This window comes from Cibotium barometz, chromosome 66 (assembly GCF_041138505.1).
Source record: "Cibotium barometz isolate CiBa-2024 chromosome 66, ASM4113850v1, whole genome shotgun sequence".
Taxonomy (NCBI): domain Eukaryota; kingdom Viridiplantae; phylum Streptophyta; class Polypodiopsida; order Cyatheales; family Cibotiaceae; genus Cibotium; species Cibotium barometz.
The window spans coordinates 9,458,575-9,482,010 of NC_141111.1; the positions used below are offsets into that span (position 1 = coordinate 9,458,575).

Here is a 23,436-nt window from a genome sequence, read left to right on the forward strand (position 1 = left end):
GACCACGCACAAACAGGCGCTCCCGTACTAACTCCTGGCTCTCCCGATCTCGGCACCCATGGACCGTGGTTCTCCAGAAGCTTGGACTTGCAAAATAATGGATATGGCCTTCAGGAGTAGTAGGCACCCACGTATGAAAGGAGAAGTCTCTACTACTGCTGTTGCTGCCAGCCCGCAAGTGAGAGAGTCGCCTGTAGCTTGCTAGTGGGAGAACAAATATCAGAGGCGCCTAAGTGCAGCTGCATAGGGGCTAGAGGAGGACACCTGGGTGCAGCCGCCTACCGGCAAGAGAGAGAGAAGTCCTGTGCAAAACCGCCAGCAAAGTGGAGTGGTGTCTGGGCGCAGCCGCCTGCTGGCCAAAGAGCAGCAAAGTCTGTGCGCAGCCGCTTGCTGGCCAGAGAGCAGCGTCTGGGCGCAGCCGCCTGCTGGCCAGAGAGTGGCGTCTGGGCGCAGCCACCTGCTGACCAAAGAGCAGTGTCTGGGCGCAGCCGCCTGCTGGCCAGAGAATGATGTCTGGGCGTAGCCGCTTGCTGGGTGTAAAGGGTGGCATCTGGGCGCACCCACCTGCTGGCCAGAGAGAAGCGAGGTCCTGCACACGGTCTCCTGCAGGGCAAGAAGACAGCCGACTGTAGGGCAGGATGAAAAGGTTGCCTGCACAGTCGTCTGCAAGGGGAGTAGCCAGATGGAATGGTCGCCTGCACAGTCGAATTTCCTAGCTAGATGAAGGGGTCGCCTATATGTAAGCGTTGGAGAGGGCACACGTCCCACAGCTGGCCGGCCCACCTTGCTTGCATGGAGGCGGCCAGCTTCAAAGGTTCCAAGGTGGGGGGTGGGTAGGTGGCCATGCACCCACCCCCACACACATGAGGGGTTCCCTTACCCACCATGACCCAAACATGGGTGCCCACCCTACCAAGGACACCAAGAAATATTTGGGGAGGGTGCCCACTCATTAATGAGTGTGAACCTGCAACCTTATAAAAACAAAGGTTAAAAAGAATGCTATAAAATAAAGAAGTGCAATACACTTACCACCTGTTCACACGCAACAAAACTCGTCAGAAGACAGAGCAAACTTCACGACTCACTGGCAGGCGTCCCCGCTCATTAAGTGGCACGTCAAACAGGCAAACACAAGAATACAAGACATGCGAAAACAGTTCCAAACATGCAAAACATGAATGCATGTGCAAATAGTATCATGGACATATCTTCCGTTCATGGAACAAGTACTAAACATTTTTATCGGGCACAATGATGGCACAACAGAAAACATAAATCCCGGTCTTCCTATGGAGTGACAGTCCCATAGGTAAGACACAGATCCAGGCACGAGCCTCCCTATGGAGTGACAATCCCATAGGCAAGACACGGCACAAATACTGGCTCTTCCATGGCGTGACAATCCCATGGATAGAACACAGTCCAGGTCATACACAGGTGGCACCAGTCTGGCTCTCGTCCATACGACACCATCCTGCTAACACACGGGTGGCACCAGTCTGGCTCCCGTCCATGTTATGCAAAAATACTGGCCCCTTCACATGAGACACCGGCCTGGCCTCAAGTGAACGAGACACAAATCTGGAGATGGACCAAATGGTCGGCCAATTGGTGACATCCCGCCGGGCTTCTAAAGAGTTGTCCTCAACTGAAAAGCCTCAAGATATGCCTGCAACAGCTGTGGGTAGTCAACAAAATAATCCTCATTGACCCACTTTGTATCAATGGGTAAATTGTTCTTGAACTTCTTAAGGTATCGCCGGGAAAGCTTTCCTGCAGGTAGCTTTTTGTCCTTGTGAAAGACAATCTGTTCTGGCTGGAGGATCTCCTCAAGCTCATCAATTTCTGGCGGATCTTCTGTGACAGGCTCGTCAGGATCTGGCCCGACATATTTCCGGAAAAGACTCACATGAAATGCATTGTGAATCTTCCAATGACTAGGTAAAGCAAGCCCGAATGACACTTCATTGATCTTTTGAATCACCTTGAAGGGTCCATAATAGCGAGGAGAAAGCTTAGGATATGATCCTTCTCGTCCTGGCCTCTTCCGAAGCCTAGCTTTCTCAAATTTCAGCAAAACCCAATCACCTTCTTTGACTTGCATGTCCCTTCTATGCTTGTCAGCAGCCATTTTATGCTTATCTTGTGACCTTGCAATGGCTGTCCGTACCTGAGCAAAGGCTACATCCAAGTCACGAACATACTCATCAGCTGCAAAAATCTCATCCTTTGTACGAAGGATGGGTGGCAATACCACTCTGCCATAAATAATCTCAAACGGGACCTTTCCCGTGGAGGCATGGATTGTATTTTGTAGGCAAACTCAACAAGTGGAAGATACTTCTCCCATGCAGTCTTTTGATCTGCCACATAACACTTCAACAAATCCAACACGGCTGAATTTGCAACTTCACTTTGGCCATCCGTTTGGGGATGATAAGCTGATGAAAACTTAAGTTTAGTGTCCATGTTATCAAATAAAGCCCTCCAGAAGAGGCTCGTAGTCCTGGGATCTCTATCCTCAACAATGGATTTAGGGATACCATGATGTTTGAAAATATTAGCAAGAAAAAGCTTCACCATATGATCAACTTTAATGGTTTTCTTGACGGGCAAGAAATGAGCTTGCTTGCTAAACCTGTCCACAATGGTCCAAATAGCATCATTCCCATGCTGGGATCTAGGCAAGTCCATAATAAAATCCATAGTAATACTTTCCCATGGCTGCGAAGGAATTGGTAATGGCTGAAGCAAACCTGGAGGTTTTTGCCTGTCAAATTTCTTTTTTTGGCAAGTAATACATGCACGTACATATGCCTGAATGTCTTTACGCATGCTTGGCCGAAAGAAATCTCTCTCGATCATGCGTGTAGTGGGCATGATACCTCTATGACCAGCATAAGGTGGAGCGTGACATTCGTCCATAACCTTTGGACGCATATCCTTCACCACACATAAGCAGTTATCCTTCATAAGATAACCCTCTTTGATCACATAAGAGGCATGTGAATGACCAGCCATCAAATTAGTCCATATATGGCAAAAATCAGCATCCAAATGATACAAATCTCACATAGCAGATAAGTCTCCATGAGAGGCCACTGAAACTGTAGCCACATAAGGCCTCCTGGATAATGCATCTGCCACCACATTTTTCTTTCTCGGAGTATGCACAATCTGAAAATGAAACATGGAAAGAAAGTTTGCCATTCTCATCTGCTTCTCCGAAAGTTTTGTTTGAGATAGAAAGTATCTCAAGCTTTGATGATCTGTCTTGACTACAAATTCAGTCCCAAGAAGATAATGTTTCCATATCTTTAAGGCATGAATTACAGCCAAGAGCTCTTTCTCATAGATATCCATATGAAGCTCAGCATCATGCAAACGACAGCTCTCATATGCAACTGCATGTCCTTCTTGATTTAGGACAGCCCCTATACAATCGCCACAAGCATCACATTCCACTACGAATGACCTCCGCAAGTCGGGAACAATCAATACGGGTCCACATATGATAGCATGCTTGAGCTGCAAGAAGGCATCCTGTTCTTTTGGGGTCCATTTGAAAGTGGTTTTCTTCTTTGTGAGATCATGTAGAGGGGTGGCTATCATAGCAAAATGCCTTATGAAACTCCTATAATAAGAACATAATCCCAGAAAACTACGTACTCGATGTACATTTTGCAACTTTGGCCAATTCCGAATGGTTTCTATCTTTGCAGGATCCATTGTTACTCCATCCTTGGATACAATGTGACCCAAATAATGTATTTCTGAAAGAAAGAACTCACTTTTCAAGGCATTTATGAAAAGTTTATGCTTCCGCAACTCTTCGAACATTGTGACCAAATGAGTTCTATGTTCCCGCTCATTCTTGGAGAAAACCAAGATGTCATCAAAGAATACACCTGTGAATTTGCGATGGGGTCGGAATATCCTATCCATGATACGATTAAATGTGGCGGGAGCATTGGTGAGACCAAAAGGCATCATAAAAAATTCATATAATCCAAAAGCTGTCCTGAATGCAGTTTTGTGGACATCTTGTGGCACCACTCGTATTTGGTGATAACCACTCTTCAAATCAAGACGGCTGAAACAAGCCGAGCCATCAAGCTTATCCAAAATGTCATCAATACGCGGGATTGGGAATCTATTCTTGATGGTAAGCTTATTTAAAGCTCTATAGTCCACACACATGCGGAATGACTCGTCTTTCTTTTGAACAAGAAGCACGGGAGAGCAATAAGGTGAGGAACTTGGCTGAACCAAACCTTTCTCTAAAAGCTCATTTACCTGCTTCATGATCTCTTCTTGTTGTGCGGCACTCACACGGTATGCGGGTTTGTTGGGTGGAGAACTGCCTGGCATAAGATCTATGCGATGATCCTCGGGCCTTTGGGGAGGTAATTCACCTGGCAATGCATCAGCAAAACAATCGTTGAATGCATGAAGAAAATTCAGCCTATCGTAAGTCATAGCATCCACATTTTGATGACTTGGTACAATGCTATCACGAACAAAAACCAAGTATGCAGAAAGACTCTTTTTCATTGCTTTATTAATCTGGATGTGAGATACAAGTGGGATGGAATCCCCTTCCTTGCCGGCATCAATGAAATGCATGCGGCCTCTATGCATAAAAGAAATCATGTTTGTCGTGTACTCTTTGAGGGACTCAAGCCTATGATGCTATGGCTTGCCAAGCAATACATCACATTCATTAAGTGGTGCAACTAAGAAATGCTCATGATCAAGGTAACCTTGGATATGCATGCGCAACTTCCCTATTCGTGGGGTAACCTGCACCTCTTTACCAACAAAGGCAGCTTCTGCTTCAATCTGAGGTCCCATGTTCTCAACCTCAATACCCAAGGCAACTGCCATTTGAATAGAGATGAAGTTATCGGTTGCATAATCATCAAACATAAATAAGGCGGGTTGATCCTTGATTTGACCCCATGCTTTGCATACCATCTGTTCTTTTGCATCATGTTTTGTGTTTCCCTGCACATCGGGAACTGCATGCACATTAGCCTTGGTTTGCTTGTCCTCATGCTTTGATTTGCGGTTAGGGCATTGTCTAAACATGTGCTCTTTGCTGCCACAAGAAAAACATTTCCCCTCCTTGGCATATTGCTTCCTTTACTCGGGGGTCAAGCCAAATTTATTCTTCTTTGGCCCATTATCTTTAGATGAGGTATTTTCAGCTTTACCTCCCTTCTGGATCTCCCGGAAGCTCTTTTTAGGTGGTTGTCCACCTTTTTGCAGATTTGGGCAGATTTGGGACAGCCTTATCTTTGCCCTTTGAACCGCCTTGATCTTGCTTAATTTTGAGCACCAATTGCTCTGTAGCAAGAGCAGAGGCTATAAGCTGTTGCAAAGTGTGTTTCGGGTGCAATTCAATGCCCGAACGATAAGCTGGTTGCAATCCGGAGCGAAACTTCCTCTTTCTTTCATCCTCAGTGATTTGCATAAAAGGAGTTACCTCAAGCAACACTTTCCAAAACTTATTGACATACTGTTGCACATTTTCATTATCTCTTTGCTCAAGTCTATCCCACTTTTGGGTGGCAAGAACTGGGCATAAAATCTGTCCTTAAACTCTTTCCAAGTGCAAATGGGGTCTTTGGTGATCTTTTCAGTGATCCACCAATGAGTAGCGGTCCCCTTCAAGAACATGCTAGCATGGCGTACTTTAGACTTCTCAGTGAAGTCCTTATCGCTAAAAGCAATGTCAAACTTTGCCACAAATGCTAACACTTTGGAAGCATCATGCTCTCCATGAAAAACATCAAACTTAACGGACTTGTCACCTGCTTTAAATTCCTTGAGCTTTCTGGCATGAGGCTCATGGTCCTCTCTTTTTCTTTTCCCCTTATCCAACGGGGCAGCCCTATCTGCATGGGCTCCATGGGCCATCATGGAAGTTTCATGAAGCATGGTGGCATGTTCTCCACGAACCTGAGAATCAGATGCATGTGACCTTCCTGCATAAGGCAATGTCTCTCCATGAGACAACTCAATAGGCAAGGCTCTTCTAGTGGCAGGCCTGTCACCCCCTCCATGGGATACATGCCTTGAATACATGTGACCATCATGCCCTCCATGAGCACTAGCATACATATACCTGGCAGGCTTTGTGCCTTGTGGAGAAGATGCATGACGAGAGGTGGCTGTCACCTCTTCCCTTTGCATAAATGACCTCAACCTTTGAGATGCGGGATCTCCATGCTTCAAGCAAGGTGGATTTCTGAATTTCAGCTCTCCATCTTCCCCCTCTTTGATGTCACCTTTGCGGAGGAGGTAGGAAAGTGCCAACTCCCTTGGCTTCTTGCCCACTTCTCGTGCCATGGACTCAAAAGTCATGTCTACCATTGCATTGGCTTTCCTTGCTTCAATGGCACTTTGCACATGGGGACCTTCATGCAAAAATTTCAGCTCTTGCTCTTGTGCCTGCAAAAGCTTTCTCATATGCTCTAATTCAGCCCTCATTGCATCAGGCTCTTCTTCTTGCATAATTCTCTTTCCACGAGACAGTTGTCCCCTTGAATCACTATCATTCACCCTCTCAAGGGGCTTGTGCCTTCCCTGTAAAGCATTAGAACCACACGAGGCACTTGATGGGCCCCTCGAATTAGGCACTTCCAAAGGGTTGCCTTGGCTGTCCATTGTGTTAAGTGTGCTAGAAGCCGGGTGTCCAATGCACAGGTTTGTTTCCCCACTAAGAAGAGGGAAATAACCGTGCTCTGATACCAATGAAACCGATCCCGTCAAGTGGGAATAGACTCCGTTGGACACCCACACGCGTAATAGCACAACTTAAATTTCACAATATAAATGAACAACTCAATAACAATTGAAAACTGAAATGAAATGAAATGTTGATCAATGGACACCAGCAATGGGGCCGGAACGGGCCGACCCCCCCTCAATATATGATATATTATTGGGAGTATTTAAAAGATACAATGCTCCATGGGTTCAATGAACCAAATGATGTCCATGTACAACTGAGATGAATACAGTTACCAAACAAGAGACTTGAAGTAGACGTTCGAAGGAGAGCGATCCACTTGAAGAAGTCTAGTCTCTACGGTCCTGTGCCTTCACTGGAATCCGCAGAGAGGGCCCCACTGGTGTTCCAGGACCACGCACAAACAGGCGCTCCCGTACTAACGCCTGGCTCTCCCGATCTCGGCACCCATGGACCGTGGTTCTCCAGAAGCTTGGACTTGCAAAATAATGGATATGGCCTTCAGGAGTAGTAGGCACCCACGTATGAAAGGACAAGTGAGAGTGTCGCCTGTAGCTCGCTAGTGGGAGAACAAATATCAGAGGCGCCTAAGTGCAGCTACATAGGGGCTAGAGGAGGACACCTGGGCGCAGCCGCCAGCAAAGTGTGCTGGCAAGAGAGAGAGAAGTCCTGTGCGCAGCCGCCAGCAAAGTGGAGTGGTGTCGGGGCGCAGCCGCCTGCTGGCCAGAGAGTGGCGTCTGGGCGCAGCTGCCTGCTGCCCAAAGAGTGGTGTTTGGGCGCAGCCGCCTGCTGGCCAGAGAATGATGTCTGGGCGCAGCCACCTGCTGGGTGTAAAGGGTGGCGTCTGGGCGTAGCCACCTGCTGGCCAGAGAGAAGCGAGGTCCTGCACACGGTCTCCTGCAAGGCAAGAAGACAGCTGACTGCAGGGCAGGATGAAACAATTGGTGACAGAGGCCCTGTCATTTGCTCTCAGCCGCACAAAGTGGAACAGGGTTATCAAGAAGGACAATGTCAGATTAGATAATCAGAGGACATGGAGTTCACCTAGTCGTCCATTGGGGACGAAGATGGCCTTGTACAGAGATCACCTCCTATGCCTGACAGAGGATGGTTTCATCATCCGCCCATGCTACATGGATACACACCTATCTTTTGGGGTGAGATGTGCGATCGGCCAGATCCGCACCTCGTCACTCCAGCTGAGAGTGGAGACTGCCAGATATGGGCCCAGGGCGGCCGCACCAGAGGACAGGATATGCCAACTCTGTCACACAGAGCCTGAGACAGAGGATCATTACATATGCCGATGCCCTGTATACTATGAGATTCGAGGGAGGTTCCAATGCCTCTTCCAAGCTGGGTTCGGACCACTTTCCAAGATCATGGACTTCCTGGATCAAAGATGCTTGGGAATTTTTCCTCTAGAGCTCCGTAGACACAGGGAGTCCTTAGTGAGATCCAGATTAGCTGCACTTGCTCGAGGACCTGCACAGAGAACTCTCACGGACTTATTCCATACAAGCACTCCGAGGGCCAATCCACCCACCATACCCGGACCACAAGCTAGTGCAGTAGCTTGACCGAGAGGTGTGACACTCGGCAGAGCCACTGAGTTATGCAAAGCTTGACGCCCTAGACCCCATGGCCCTCACCACCACAAGAGGATCCAGGCCATCATCGCAGGACCTTCTCGCACCGGCTCAGTTTTACCACCTTCAGCACTCGTGGAAGACAGTGGACAGCAGCAGGAGTAAAAGGAAGGTAGTGGACTGCTACTGTGCAGAGGCAGCCGACTATTCTTTTCTCTATCTCTTTTTACAGGCTTGTGGGCGGTGTCAGATGCACACAGGTCCAAACTACTCTTTCTTCCGGCTCGTGGGTTGTTCGGGAGTCTCTCTCCCGGTCCCTTGTGAGAGTAGGGATTTGCAGCCTAAGAGGGCAGAAACAGGAGTAAACTTAGCATGTTTTGGAAGAGATTACGAGCTGATGTATGGCTGTGTTTTTGGCTATGTGCATGGGCGAGGTAGATGTGTATTCAAGGCCTCGTGGATGTACTATCTTGGCTAATTAGAGGTGAATAATAGTGTGGTGTTTTGGGGCACAGGGCTGTGTGAAACCTCTATGCTAAGAGGTCCAAGGACTGGCAGTTTGGACATGCATATGTATAAGCCATGAATGGCCATGATGTATTCAGTTAAAGTCTTCCATTGAATGTGAATAAAGAAATACTGAAAGGGGCGCCAAGCTTTGGGGCCAACAGGTGTCGTTGTTCTTTTTGTGTAGGAGCACTCTAGCTCCCTTTTATGTGTCTTATTTGCTGGATTACAACTATGTTTGGGTGACTTCTAGTCTACCACACTTTGGTTTTTACCAGAGGCCGGTTTCAGTTATTATTGATTCATTGTGGTGTGGACCTAGACCAAGAGGCTTACTCCTTATATGGACATGGTAGACGGGTAGTCTTGCCGAGGGCCCCTGTGTGCAAGCACTGGCAGTATGGGATGCCAGGGCTGACTAGCATGGACTTGTGGAGTGGAACCTTAGCCCCTAGCTCGGGAGAGGTTTGCAGATGCGAACCTATGGTTGGGTGGTGAGCTTGCCTGCACCCCTTTTATTTGGTTTCTCTAATCTCTATTATGCCTGTGTATTAGGTGATCCTTGCGACGAGTCCCTCACAGTTGGTATTAGAGCAAGCCTAATCGTAGAAAAAAGCAAGGTTTGTGTGTCACCATGTTTTTATCAAGGTTGCCTAAGCCAGGTATCTCTCGGTCACCATATCTGTGTTTGAATCTGCAAGTAGGTGTTTTTTTAAGGTTTTGCTGGCACGATAGGGTTCATGTGGATTCTGAGAGAAGGGGGAGACCAGGGAGATTTGTATGCATGCATGTGGGCAGAATTGTCCCGGGAAACCCCTGTTTTTGGACTGTAACTCTAGGTTTCCTCTCTTTGTTAGCACTGCAGTTGAAGGTTGTTGCGTTGGCTGTCGTCTTGCAGCCAGGCTTGCAGGGAAAAGCAACAGTGGTGGGTGCCATGAGGGCTGTTTGCTAGAGCCGGTTGTGTTCTGAATTGCGCAGGGAGCAGCCGGCAGAGTCCATCCAGAGATGGGACGCATAAGACTGGAGACCCTGGACCAGGCTGTACACATCAGGCCGTGGCAAAGTTGGCACTGTTGAGCAGCTGCCCTGGATGCGCACAAGGCTGTACGGCGGGTGTGAACAGGCAGTGCAGAGGCAGTTGGGCGTACAGGGCTTGAAACAAGCAGGTGCATGGTTGGCGCAAAGGGACAGAGCAGGCGGAGAGAGAGAGAGAGAGAGAGAGAGAGAGAGAGAGAGAGAGAGAGAGAAATGAAAATGAAATGAAATGATATATTAACGTTTCTAAGAGGCCATGATGGCCTATGAGACCAAAACTGAGAGTACATCTGAAGTTGGTGTCTCATCAAAGAGAACAACCAAATGAAACTGAAAAGTACAATAAACTGACTATCTTAGAGTTACAGGAACTGTAAATAAGACTCCTAGATAATACTAAGTAGAAAGTATTGGAAAATGTATATCAAGTAGATCCATGTATGCTGATCAGTTGAAGTGTTGTCCTCTCCTCAGATCAAATATCTCCGCCATGGGGCTGTCTAGAATGGAGAGGTCGTAGAAGCGAGGTAGGCGCCTTCGATGCCGAGCAATAATGGCTCTGATCTGGCGATGGTGAGGATGCTCCTCTGTCTCTGCCTCCTAGTAGCATAGCTGACAAATGCGGTCATCCGAGATCTGATGCACATATCGCCTTGTCTCAATCTGTAGCTGGTGTGATGAGGCCTGGATCTGCCCAATGGCACAATGTATCCCATGTGATAGTACATCCATGTACGCCGGGCAGGTGATAAAACCATCCCATGAGAGGTGCAGAAAATGGCTCTTGTAATGAGCCATTTTCGTGCCCAAGGGCTCAAGGGGACTAGTCCATGTCCTCTCTGTGCCTACTCTGACGATATCCATCCTAATCACGCGGTTCTGTTCTGAGCGGGTCAGATCCAAAAATGGACAATCCAAGTTGTACTGAAAAGGGTGGGAGTGCCTCTATCCGCAAACCATGTAGGTCAAACCATGATCTCGTCTGAGCATACCAGCAATGAGTATCTCCATCCTCTGCCAATTGTGGATGAGGTCAATGCCAATCGGGAGTACCTTTGCTGAGGGAGCTCCCATAGCCGCTGTAAAAAGGTAACTGCATGGAATAGGGCCTCGGTCGCTACTCGTGCGGCACCCAACTCAGCCCGAACAATAGAGAGAGAGAGAGAGAGAGAGAGAGAGAGAGAGAGAGAGGTGGTCTGTTTTTCTGGCAGAGGAAAAGCACGCTTACGCCATATTTAGGGTTATTATTCTTTTTAACAAACAGTCATGCTTTTTTTAATAATAAAAAATAGCATGGGGGCTGTTTTTATTAAAACGCAAGTGGCCCGCACGCGCCGCCCCGCGGGGGGGGGCACTTGAGTGTTTTTTTAGCCATAAAAGCGAAGACGTTAGGTCCCTTGTACTCAAGCCGTGACGAAATCGATTGAAGACAGCCCGTGTGAGAATTCGCAGCCGGATCTTCATCTCTCGTGTGTGGAGTACAAGTGGGTCACCTTGTTTTGCATGCTTTTCTCCAGTCGTGTTTTTCCCCCTTGCTTTTTTGAATTTTAGAATCGGTCACATAGGTATCTTGCAGCAACAGGCCTTTCTTTCTTTCTATTTCTCCCTTTACCATGGTGGCACGACTCCACTTTGTTGATGACGTTTCCAATCATGAGGAAGATCGTCCTCAGGGGTCAAGGGAACACTTGGAGGTGCAGCAGGCGGTGGTCGAGGGGGTTGAGAAAGCTTGCTTCGAGGAGTAGATGACAACTCTGGGCAGGATTTCGGGAAGAGATCCTTCCAGGATCATATGGTTGTAGCGGTGATTGGTGTAGCGACTCATGCGGGACTAGCAGTTGTAGCTCCTTTGTTCGCACTCGAGGCTTTTGCGGGTGAGAAAAAGGACAGGACTGAAGAGGCTGACTCTTGGCTCAACCGCTGGAACGTACACTTTGAGTTTCACCGGTTCCTAGAAGCTTGGAAGATTCAGATGGTTGACCATGACATGGGGTGGAGGTGTAGTGCATCAAGGCTTAGTTAGAAAAGGATTGATCACTTTGACTCGGGTATAAAAGTCTCAAGGAAATTTTATATGGTGTGTATCCTAGCAACATGTAGAGTTTCTGGGTGTGTCTATATTTTCTAACCTTGCTATGTCCTATCCTTATGGGGGGGTAGTTACCCTACAATACACAGAGTTACACAAGACTTGACGAGGACATTGGATGGGGTTGCTAGGATTGGGTGGGAAAATCTTTTACCCAGTTTTGTGCTGACTTATATGATTCCTTGAGAGGGTTATGTTGGGCTGATGGGCATTTCATTCAGTATTGGTAGTAGGTCCAAGTGGGGAGCTCCATTGATTTAGACTAGGACTAAGGGATCATTCCATTTGTTAGGGGGGAAGGTAGTCAGTACCATATTCGTAACTGGTTGTTGTTCCGTGATGGTTTAGGTGTGCCGGATTGTGCTAAGATTAGCAGAGAGAGAGAGCTCCATTGATTTAGACTAGGACTGAGGGATCATTCCATTTGTTAGGGGGGAAGATAGTCAGTACCATATTCGGAACCGATTGTTCCATGATGATTTAGGTGTGCCGGATTGTGCTGAGATTAGCAGAGAGAGCTCTTATAATTATCATGACGCTCCTACAATAGGTCATCTAGAGATTTGATGGACTTGTGTTTTTTGATCATCCTCAATCCGATGGGTAGATGGAGAGGGTGGGATCAGGTTTGGAGGTTATGCTTTGTGCGTACGACTCCAAGAGACCGTTTTATTGGGAGAGGTACATCCCTATGGTCAAGTTTGCCTATGGTACTAATTAGCGTATGGTTCTGGCAATGACTAGAATGTGTTTGGTAGCTTGAAGGAGACACAATTGTGGTGCTTGCATTTAGGAGTCTTTGAAAGGGAGGTATGATATCCCCTAGGTACGAGGATTTACGAGATCCTAAAGAGGATGGATATGATGTTACAACTAGTAAATAGTTGTCTGGTGATTTTAGGTTTCCAGGATGGTTTATGTTCTTCAAGTACCTGAAAAGGTTCTGTTTTTGTCTGTTCCACGGTCATATGTTGGAGGAACAACAACTTTGGCTGAGCTGGTTCCTTGATATATAGCTATGTGGTTTCATAGATAGGTATGAACATGATTTCCGAGATAGTTGATGCAGGCAGCTAGATTCTTCATTTATTTCCAAGAGTGGAAATTTCCTAAGTGGGGAGGAATATTATGACGTAGCACTATCAGGGACTAATCCAACAGGGTTAGGGGAGCCCTAGGATTAGGGAAAATAGGCGGATTTAGGTGGCTAAGTTTCAGATTTAATAAATCCAAGGTTATTGGCTATTTATGATTGGACTATTATTTATAGCAGCAATAAGCACTATATAAGTGAGTCTTGGGTTATTATTGATTCATTGTGGTCTGGACATGCACGGAGAGGCTTACTCCTGCCATGGACATGGAGGATCACGAGTATTCTTGCCAAGGGCCCCTGTAGGCAGGCACTGGCGGTATGAGACGCCAAGGCTAACTAGCATGGACTCATGTGAGTGGAACCTTAGCCCTTGGCTCTAGGGAGGTTTGTGGATGCAAACCTACTGTTGGGTGGTGATGAGATTGCCTACACCCCTTTTATTTGGTTTCTCTTATGCCTGTGTATTAGGTGATCCTTGGGAGGAGTCCCTCACAATATCTACGATCTTGCCCGGCTTGCCTAGGAGGCTAGCGTGGAGCAAGTCACGAAGCTGGCTGCCAGCTGGGTGGCTACCCATAATCTTGCAAACCCATGTTGAGGCTTCGAGGGAGGCTACTGTTGATGCTAGAAGCTGCAGGTCCGCTCCACAGAAAAGGCAGTGGAAAGCAGCCTCGGTTGGGGATGACGGAGCGGCTGCCATGGAGTCCTCTTGAAGGGTGAAAACCAAAGGAAACTGACATGTGCCGAAAGAACAACAGCCCAAGTGCAAAAACCTATTGTGTAGAAATGTGAATGGGGAGGCAGCGAAATGGGTGCCCGAGGAGAAAGGAAAGGTGAGGGGGGTGCTCACAGGAGGAAGGGAGGAGCGGACGAAGAGGCGGGAGAGGAGGGGCAGTAGGGAGGTCTGAAGGCCCGGGGGCACACAGAAGGCAGGGCGGGCAGGAGGCAAAAGGAAGCACTCAAGGGGAGGGCATTGCACAGGAGAAGGCCGGGAGGGGGTGAACGCGGCAGGAGCGAGGAGAAGAGAAAGTGCGAAGACGGGGGATGCCCCAACTTGATTCCTAAGTTCTAATTTGATCCGTTTATCTTCTTGCCTTTTGATGATGTTTTGGCTTCCAGGGAATACATGCATTCTAGACAAACACCTTTACCTCTTGAGCTATCACCTCATTAGCTACATTAATATTTAAAAAAAAATTCTCTTAGTAAACTCTCTATGCCACACCACATCATTCTATCAGAGTTTGCAGCCAGTTCTCGTCACAGAGATGCCTCATTTCAATTTGTCACATGCATATTGACGATGCAACACCCAGGTGAGACACCACAGGGAAGACCGACTACCATGGCTGCTTTTCACATGCTCGCAGCACAAGGTGGATGATTTTATATAGGCTCTCTCTCGATGCAATTCCTTATAATGGAGTGCCTCAAATACTATCCTCACGTGAAATTAACACAGTTATCAAGAACCACATCAGGCAGATATTGAGCGCGAGTTGCTTCCATGTGCATGGTGATTGAAGGCTTTGAGCCACAAAAGATCCTGAAGGGGGGTGTGCCAGCCAGGGGAGATGGATGAATCGATGTGGAGGGTAATCTGGTCTCTTACCACTGATCCCCACGAGGCGTGTGTCCTATGTCTGTGGGGGAAGCCTCCTAAAACTAGCCCACTCTCCCAAAGACGGAGCTGGACCTGTGCTAAGGGGCCCCCAAGCAATGTGAGATCGAGCGCCTAGGGGGTGGTCACTGGGCAACCTGAAGAGGGGGTTTCATATCAAGGGCTGGTTTTGTCTTTCCTCGTATGTAGTCGGGGTCAGGCTTGAGGTGGCCCCAAGCTCTGATCAACCTGTCTGCAAAACGTGTTATCCTCTGTAGTATCTCTTGAAAGCTATTGCAATAAACTAGGGGGCATTCATTGAGTAGCGGAGCTTGAACATTTTATGGTCAATGTTTAAAGCTTGTGTGATGAGGCCTTATGTGAATATTCATAGTTGTGTCATGCTACTCAAAATCCATTGATCTTTTCAGCTTTCGCAGCAGCAAGCACATCAGAGACATGGGTTAGAGTGGAGCAAGAAGTGACATTAGAAGCAGGGTGGAATGAGATTGCTCTACTTTCTTCAACCGTTGGTTTACAGGTTTGACTAGTGGAGCATGCCTACACAGATAATTTCATTGCCTATATGTTCTGCTCTTCTAAAGTAGCTTGTATAAAGCTCTTTTTGATGTCGGCTGACAAACGTGTATGCTACTAAGCAGAACTATGGGGCTTTCCTAGAAAGAGATGGTGCTGGTCTACAAGGTCAAGTAGTGGTAACAGGCCTTGCATCACACAATTTAAGTCTAACCAACATGGACTGGATCTATGTGGTGAGCTTCTACCCAAAACAAAACATAAGTTGTTGGATTCAAGGCAGAAACTATCTATATAATGTCATGTGTAGGTTGGACTTAAAGGTGAGCTTCTGAAGATTTATTCTGAAGAAGGGCAAAAGAAAGTATTATGGTCTTCTTCGGCATCACCGCTCACTAAAATACCAATTACGTGGTATAAGGTCTGTTTCAATGCGCTCACTACCGGCCACTAATGTGCTGCTTGAAATAGCCACTATTGTGTGAATGTTGTTTGCTCTAATGTAGGACACCATTGTTTACTATGCATATTAGGGTGCTCCATTACAAGGTTCCATGATTGATGTGCTTTCCCGTAGTGTTCCGCTAGTGAAAACTAGATTTTTCATTGTGTCCTGCTCCATAGCCACTAGTGTGTAAAGGTGGTTTGCTATCATGTAGGACTTTGCTGTTCACCACGTGTACAGGACTGCTTGAAATAGCCACTACAGTGTGAATGTTGTTTGCTCTAATGTAGGACACTATTGTTTACTGTGCATATTAGGGTGCTCCATTACAAGGTTCCATGATTGATGTGCTTTCCTTAGTGTTCCACTAATGAAAACCAGATTTTTCATTGTGTCCTGCTCCATAGCCGCTAGTGTGTGAAGGTGGTTTGCTATCATGTAGGACTTTGCTGTTCACCATGTGTACAGGACTGTGCCATGCCATTTGCGACCATAATTGGGTGGGAGACCGAGCCACCGTTGGGTGGGCACTCAAGGTGCTACTACAGAAGGATCTACTCAAGGGAAAAAAACAGGCAGGGTGTGTTTGTGTGTGTGTTCTAGCAAAACGACATATCTCTAGTGATAGATGTTGTAGATGTGGACGACATGCACAGTCCGTTCTACATCTTCTTTGGTGTTGCACAGAGTCTAGGACTTTCTTGCAAGCACTGACTCGCAATCTCCAAGGACGTTTTCCATCCTTCAAAGGAGGAAAACTCTTCTGGATTTTTGGTGTTTTGCCATCTTGCATGGCTGGATTTGACACTTTCATGATTTGGATGAGATATTGGGCACACTGGAATATTTGGAAGGCTAGGAACCATATTATGTTTCGAGAGCCTTCTCTAGATGCTTATGCTTTCTTTTGTGCCAGTCTTCGCCGGTCCCTACATGACTGTCGACAGCTGGAGGCTATTGATACCTGGCAGTTGGAGGTTTTTGTCCACTATTTCTAGCTTTCTTCATTGGATGACTTCTCTCTGAAGTACATCCTCCCCATGTGCATTGCTCCTTGGTAATAGAACACTGGTTTTTTACTTAAAAACAAAAGAGTGTATGTGAGAGAGAGAGAGTGTGTGGTGTGTGGGTCTGCAAGTTCGTTCGCCTGTTTGAGAGCCTAGCAGCCGAAGGTGTGGTTGGTGTGCCCTGCACGCCCTATGTTTTGTAGAAGGCTGTCACGCCTGTTTTTGCAGTGAGCCGTTGCCTCTTCTTGGTGACGTCACTTGTTCCTACTCTTCCTACTGGCTGTCGCGTTTTCCTTTGTTTCCTTCTTCCCGCTTGCTGGCTGTTTCCTGTTTCTCATTCCTAGCCGCCTTGTGTGTGTGCGTGTCTCTTTCTTTCTGCTGTTGTTCGCTGGCTGTAGCTCTTTCTTGTTCCATAGTTGCTGTCTGCCTCTTCGCCTCTGTTAGTGTGTTTCTGTTTTTTCCTTTGCTCATCTGTCCTTGTTATGGATTCACAGCCTCAACTTGTCTACTCTCGTCATGGTGATAAGGTTCCGGAGGAAATGGATACCAAGAGACTCAAAGAATCAGTAACTGTGAACCATGATAATCTTGATGCACAGTACCTATTCGATGTACTCCATAAAGATTTTGAAGAAAATCAAACTGCCTGGGACAAGCCTAAACCAACTTTGAAATACAAAATTTCTGTCCAGACTATATTGCCGGGACTTAAGAAATTCTCAGAATGCGCAGTCATGTTTTTTCCTGGTAAAATGCCTACTGCGAATGATGTTGCTAAGTGGATTAAGGACTGGCTTGGTGGTTGCTATGTCGATGGGGTTTATCATGCTGCTCGTGGCTTTTGTGAAGTGGTTCTCTCAGAACCAATATATAAGTAGCAACTGTTAGAAAAAATGCCTCTGTTTTATGGCCATCAAATGGTGCATGTACTTCCATGGACACCCATGAAGGACTATCAGGCCTTCTTAAAGCATCAATGCCCAATATGGGTTGAGGTGGTTAACTTCCCGCGGTAGACTGCTCTGATGCATTGCCAGGATTGGCTCGGATGTTGGGCACTATCATTTGTCCCCCATGTCTATCGGGCTGGGCAGACAGTCTTGAAGCACTACTAGGTTTAGTCTATTGTAAACCAGTGAAGGTTGATTGTGGGCAGTCTCACAGATAACAATGCTCAAACAAAATAGATGGTAACATGTCAACCATGAAGCCCGTTCGAATAGTGAAATCATTACACTTTTTAGAAACGCAGGCCACATGAACTAAAATCTGAATGAGAACAGAGGTGAGTTTTATCTTATAACCAAGTGTGCTGTGTTGTTTTTGTCTATGCAGACCAATTTTGACGCTCCCTTTGGTGAGGGTCCGGTTGCGCTGGACCTTGGAAGCATGGGGAAGGGTGAAGTCTGGCTAAATGGGAGAAGTCTTGGCCGGTATTGGCCGGCATTCCATTCTGATATGACAGGCTGCTCTGATAGATGTGATTACCGTGGCACATACAGCTCTACCAAATGCCTCACTGGATGTGGACAGCCCACTCAGCGCTGGTAATCCATTATTTTGAGCTTTGTCATGCTATCCAAAAAAGGAGTATTATTTGAATTAGTATGCATGTGTGTGTGCGTGTGCGCATGTGCATGTGTGCGTGTACGCATGGCCGCTTCTAAAGTCCACTACTGTTACATTGTTATCATTTTTTCCAGGTACCATATTCCACGATCTTGGCTAAAGATTAAGGATAACCTCTTGGTTTTACTTGAAGAAATTGGAGGAGACGTTTCCCAAGTGTCATTGATGTTACGTTATCAAGACACAGTATGTGCTCACATATCGGCATCTCAACCTTCAACAAGCTCTTGGTTGCACCATACTAGTGCAAATAGTGGTAAACTCTCTTCTAAAGTTACTCCTAGGCTGGAAATATCATGTGAAGAGGGCTATCATATCCACACGTTCTCCTTCGCAAGCTTCGGAAACCCCTATGGACAATGTGGGAACTTCCAGCAAGGGCACTGCCATTCTAGAGCATCGAAACCATTGGTGGAGGCTGTAAGTTCCTATCCAAGAGCATGTCTTAAGAGTTGATGAAAGAGGAACATTTGCAATCAAACGCGTTGTTTTATGCTCGTGTGTGAAAATCCCCCCATTAGTGACTGCTCATTGCACTTTTTCAAAACTTGTTGTTGTGTTTGTGTGACCAGAGGATACTCTTTAATTTCTCTTTTATAAATTTGATATTTTTATGAGATACAGGCTTGTATTGGACGGCGACATTGTGCTTTAGATGTGACAGTGGTGAATTTTGGAGAAGACCCTTGTCCTGGTATAGAAAAGAGTCTGGCCATCGAAGCAGTATGCACTCATCAACTCTGGCTTGCAAAGGGAAGCGGTGAACTCTTCAAAGATGAAGATTTGCCCCTTGAAATGCAGTGGTTAAGCTCTGTACAGTGATGATCAACCTAAAAGAGCTCTGCATGTACATCCTTTCTCTTCCTTTAACATCAACAAAGTGTGGAGCCAAAGACTCAATCAAGATCAAAGACACCAGTTTATCTGGGTTCTTTTTCTAATTGAGGTTCTACAGAATATGCTCCATGTGAAGTTATCTATATTGATGTATAAAGTAAAATTTTCTTTATGATTGTCTTTTGGCATGTGTATGTTGTCATCAATGAGTAGATACTAGGTTTGGACACTTTTACCAAAGAAGAAGATGTTCAATACAAAAACCCAGCATGTAGTCTAGTCTAGAGATTGAATTTGCTGAGCCATAAGCACATTGGATGTACAAAGGGAGAGAGAGAGAGAGAGAGAGGAGAATAATTTAGGTCTTTAAAAGACCCGATAAGTCTACAAGACGTGAGTGTTACAGGACGTCCATTTAGTTATTGGTCATGGAAAAAAGCTTAAAAAAATAGCTACAGTAAAGATGATCATGTGAATATTGAGTACATATCTAAACAGTTCAACTTTGTGAATCTAACATTGTTGGCAATATTGAAAATAACGCCCCAATTATCCCTCTCATCTTTGGTCAAAAGAACAACTTCTGCACCAGAACTAAGATCCTTTGCATTCCAGGATGTCCCACAGATGGAGCTTCATGAAACTTCTTTAACATATCTTTCCATAGTTTGTAAATCTTAGGAACACAAACCTTTCCACTCTGGCCTGTTAGCTACTTCATCAATGATACAAAAAAGGCGCATGATACTGTTTTAGTAGCTTATAATGTTTGCCAACCTTAGAAGACCATGACTTTTTAGAATCTTTAGGTACACCCAATCGCCTACTTTGTAGACTTCTTGTATGTATATGTTTTGCATTAGCGTAATCACATGCTCTACCTTGAGGCGCTCTTGTTATTTTCTCTTGCTAACTTTAGCATAGTGTGTCGTGCTTTCAACTACCCTTTGTAGCTTTGATATTACTTGCCCTAATCACTCCAAAAGAGCCTGACTCAGAACGCATTAATGACGTACTGAGAGCTACATGTATACAATTTGGATAAGTAAAATTGATTAAAGGTAAATATCTGTGTTTGCTTATGTGAGATATACGTGTGATGCATAGCCTCTATGCTTCGGCTAGTTCTGTCAATTTAACTTTGTGTCTATGGAAAGCCTCTTGAACTAAACTTTAGCTTCACTAATGATATCTTAAGGCAAACCATGGACTTAAATAATCATTCTACCTCTATAAAGGTTTCCATCTTAGTCAATGTACCCCATGACTACCTAAATGGAATCATGACCTTTTAAAGTATGCACTAAAGAGGCTACAAAATCCATTTACATTCCCACCTTATAGGGATTTCTAGAGTGTAAAAAGCCAACCTATCTCAATACCATGACTTTGTTGATCTAAAATGTTGGCAATATTGAACATAACACTCAACCATCCCTCTCATCTTTGGTCAAAAGAACGACTTTTGCACAATAACTAAGATAATTTGCATTGTAGGATGTCCAACCTAAGCAGCGTCATGATGATTATACAAAATGTCTTTCTGTACTTTGTCAATCCTAGGAATACAAACCTTTCCATTACAGAACAATGATCCGTTAAGAATCTATCACGTAGCCTGTAACGGCATGCGTGAATCGCTCGTAGTGGCGGCAACGTGCATGCCTATGGGCATCCAAGAGGATACGAGTAAGTGAGGTCTTTATCTGGCACAGTCTGGAAATAGTTTGCAAGCGATGCAGCTCGTTCACAACATCCACAACAAGAATTGACACCTTTGAAGTTGTGGTATGGGATTAGATATAGCTAACACCTCCAGTGTGTGTGTCCCAATAATTCAAGACGATTGAAGCGAGTGTAACTCGACTTTTTTTCAAACTCTAGGTGTGCATAGTCACACAAGGCATGAGCTCTGACAATTGTAATTTGTGTGTGCCAAGTCACACACAATGCTAGGCACTCAAGGATGTTAGATTGCATTGTTGAGATAATGCAAATCAATCCATTGCCCATTTTTTTATCTTGCATTTAGTGGCCGTGATGTTGTAGTCTAGCCTGTTGAGGCTTAGTGAATGTTGCACTTAACAAAGTCAAGTCGGAGAGTCTGACAATGCTTTTATGGTCCTAGATTCATGAGACGATCTCTTGGATCAGGACATTCTAAACAACCATAGTGTTGTGCTACTTAACAACCAAAGTATATTATGCTTAGTCCGTAGAGATGCAAGCACTTGTGCATGGTTCGTAGAGATAAATTGTTCAAAGATTTGTAGTGATCTTAGGGTCAGATTCGTAGTGATCCTTGAGTTTGGAGTTTATCGAACGTAGAGAAACCTGGGTGTTGATGGCTTAAACTTGTTTCAACATGACTTCTAGAAAGTTTGCATCTACTTAACCTACCTATGGAGCATGCCATTGCTCCTTTTGTTTGAAATGAGAGTATCCCTAATTGGTGTTCTAAAGCTAGCTTGTGTGGCTAATCCTTAATATCTTAAGAGCTTGGCTTTACCAGTTTAGGTAGCGGTCCATTGAGATCTTACCAAATTACTTTGACAAATACTCTACATTGAGTATTGGAGGCTGTGGAGCTTGTTATAGTTCCTAAATTGTAGCCATGTTAGACTTCAAAAACCTGTGCACCATATGCGACGTTGCATAGTTGGTCTAGTTGCAAACACCCTTGGTTTGGATGCATAGTCATCCATTTGCTTGAGATTTTGTAGCTATTTCTCAAGGAGAGGAAAAGAGTCCACTTATGTGTCACAATGAGCTTCATGCTCACACTGGATGGTATGGGACGTCAAGTGCTCATAAAGGTCAATGTGGTCTTGGTGGTGTGGGACACCAAGGCTTGTACATAGAGGTTAACCCTTTGATTGGTTGTTTATACGCTTGTTCTGTAGTGATCAAGTGTTGGTATACTTGTTCTGTAGTGTGATCAAGTGTTTGGACAAGATTGAGCTTTGAAACTCACTTGATAGCCTTTATTGGGAAGAAATCCAATGTCCTTGTAGAACCTACTAGTTGCAAGGCATTGGGAAATGAGTGGATCATTACTAGTATGGGATGGGTTACTACTTGGTTAAAGTGAGAAGTACTTCGCTTCAGACGAGCATGGTTATTTATTGTCATCGGATCCAACATAGTTTTATAAACCATGACTGTGTTTGTTAGAAAGAATTCTAAGCCAGAGAGCTTAGTGGAGTATTCTAACCACAATAGATTTGGCATCAATTCGGAGTGATTACAGAAATCTTGATCTTGATGCTAGCACAAAAAACCTAGCAATTATCTTGATCATTTTTTATACTTTGGCATGGTATTGTTGTATGCGCACGTGCTTTCCAACAATCATCCCCTTCCTCGTTAGAAAGGTGTGCTAATCTAGGATAGTCGAGGTTTCTACGAGAAGAGAGTGAGCACTAACTCGGAGAGATCAGACGAATCTCTTGGGTTATGTACTGAGACGGAGCGCTCAAAGGTGGAGCCTTCATGCCCACTTGACCTTGTGTCAAATGGGGGTGATAAATTTAATCGGAAGAAAGTGATAGATTCAATTAACCGATATAGGTGTTGACTTCCAACAACGAGCTCAAATTTTATGGAAATCCACAAACCTTAGGTGCTTATTATTCTAGATAAAGCCCTAACCTTGTCAATTTGGTGCTAAACCAAATTGGTAAGAGTGTTCATTGTGTAGTTGAGTATGTGTGAAGTTCTGTTCACGCTATGCTCGGGCATGGTAGATGGCCATGAGATGGTACCACAAAGTTTTGAGCAACCTCTTCAGAGACTTTTTTGTTTATATTCACACTGAAAGTTGATTTCTAAGGCTACTATCATGGCCTAGTAGGACTCATGGTTAGATGCTAACCGTAGAGTTTAAAGATTGACATAGTTGTTGAGTCGATGTCTTTGAATCGACAACAATTGGGTGCTAGAATGCCCTGTGCTTTGTGCCGTAGTGCCAAAGGTTTTGAGTCAATCTAGATCAGCACTTTGCAGCAGTAAGTGGCTAGAGCATCTTGTTAAAGACGGCTCTATAAATATCCTAACTTGAGAAGATTATATTCATGCATACAAAGTTATGTTAGAGGAGTACGGAGTTACTCAACCAAATTGAGGAAAGATTTGGTGTTTTGCTAGACAGGGTAAAGTAGGTGTTGTTTCTCTTTACTTCACTAGGAAAAAGAATAATTATAGACATTTGTGTCTTGTAATATGTTTATGAAGTACGTACAAGGATCCATTAATTTTTGTTTTGTCATTGGTTATAGTTGAGTAGTATATTGCCACCTACGGGTA

The 23,436-nt window shown here is 45.3% G+C and overlaps 1 protein-coding gene across 2 annotated transcripts in view; it reads left to right on the forward strand.

Moving 5' to 3' along the window:
* Positions 1-19,458, forward strand: part of LOC147602747 (beta-galactosidase 9-like) — a 95,781-nt gene extending 76,323 nt beyond the window's left edge. For both annotated transcript variants that reach the window (XM_086797537.1, XM_086797536.1), the window contains exons 14-19: positions 15,108-15,217; positions 15,339-15,449; positions 15,524-15,634; positions 18,001-18,212; positions 18,369-18,714; positions 18,919-19,458. In XM_086797537.1, coding sequence (XP_086653663.1) covers positions 15,108-15,217; positions 15,339-15,449; positions 15,524-15,634; positions 18,001-18,212; positions 18,369-18,714; positions 18,919-19,116 — 1,088 coding nt within the window. In that variant the 3' untranslated portion in view covers positions 19,117-19,458. The remainder of the gene's footprint in view (positions 1-15,107; positions 15,218-15,338; positions 15,450-15,523; positions 15,635-18,000; positions 18,213-18,368; positions 18,715-18,918) is intronic.
* Positions 19,459-23,436: the final 3,978 nt, after the last annotated feature.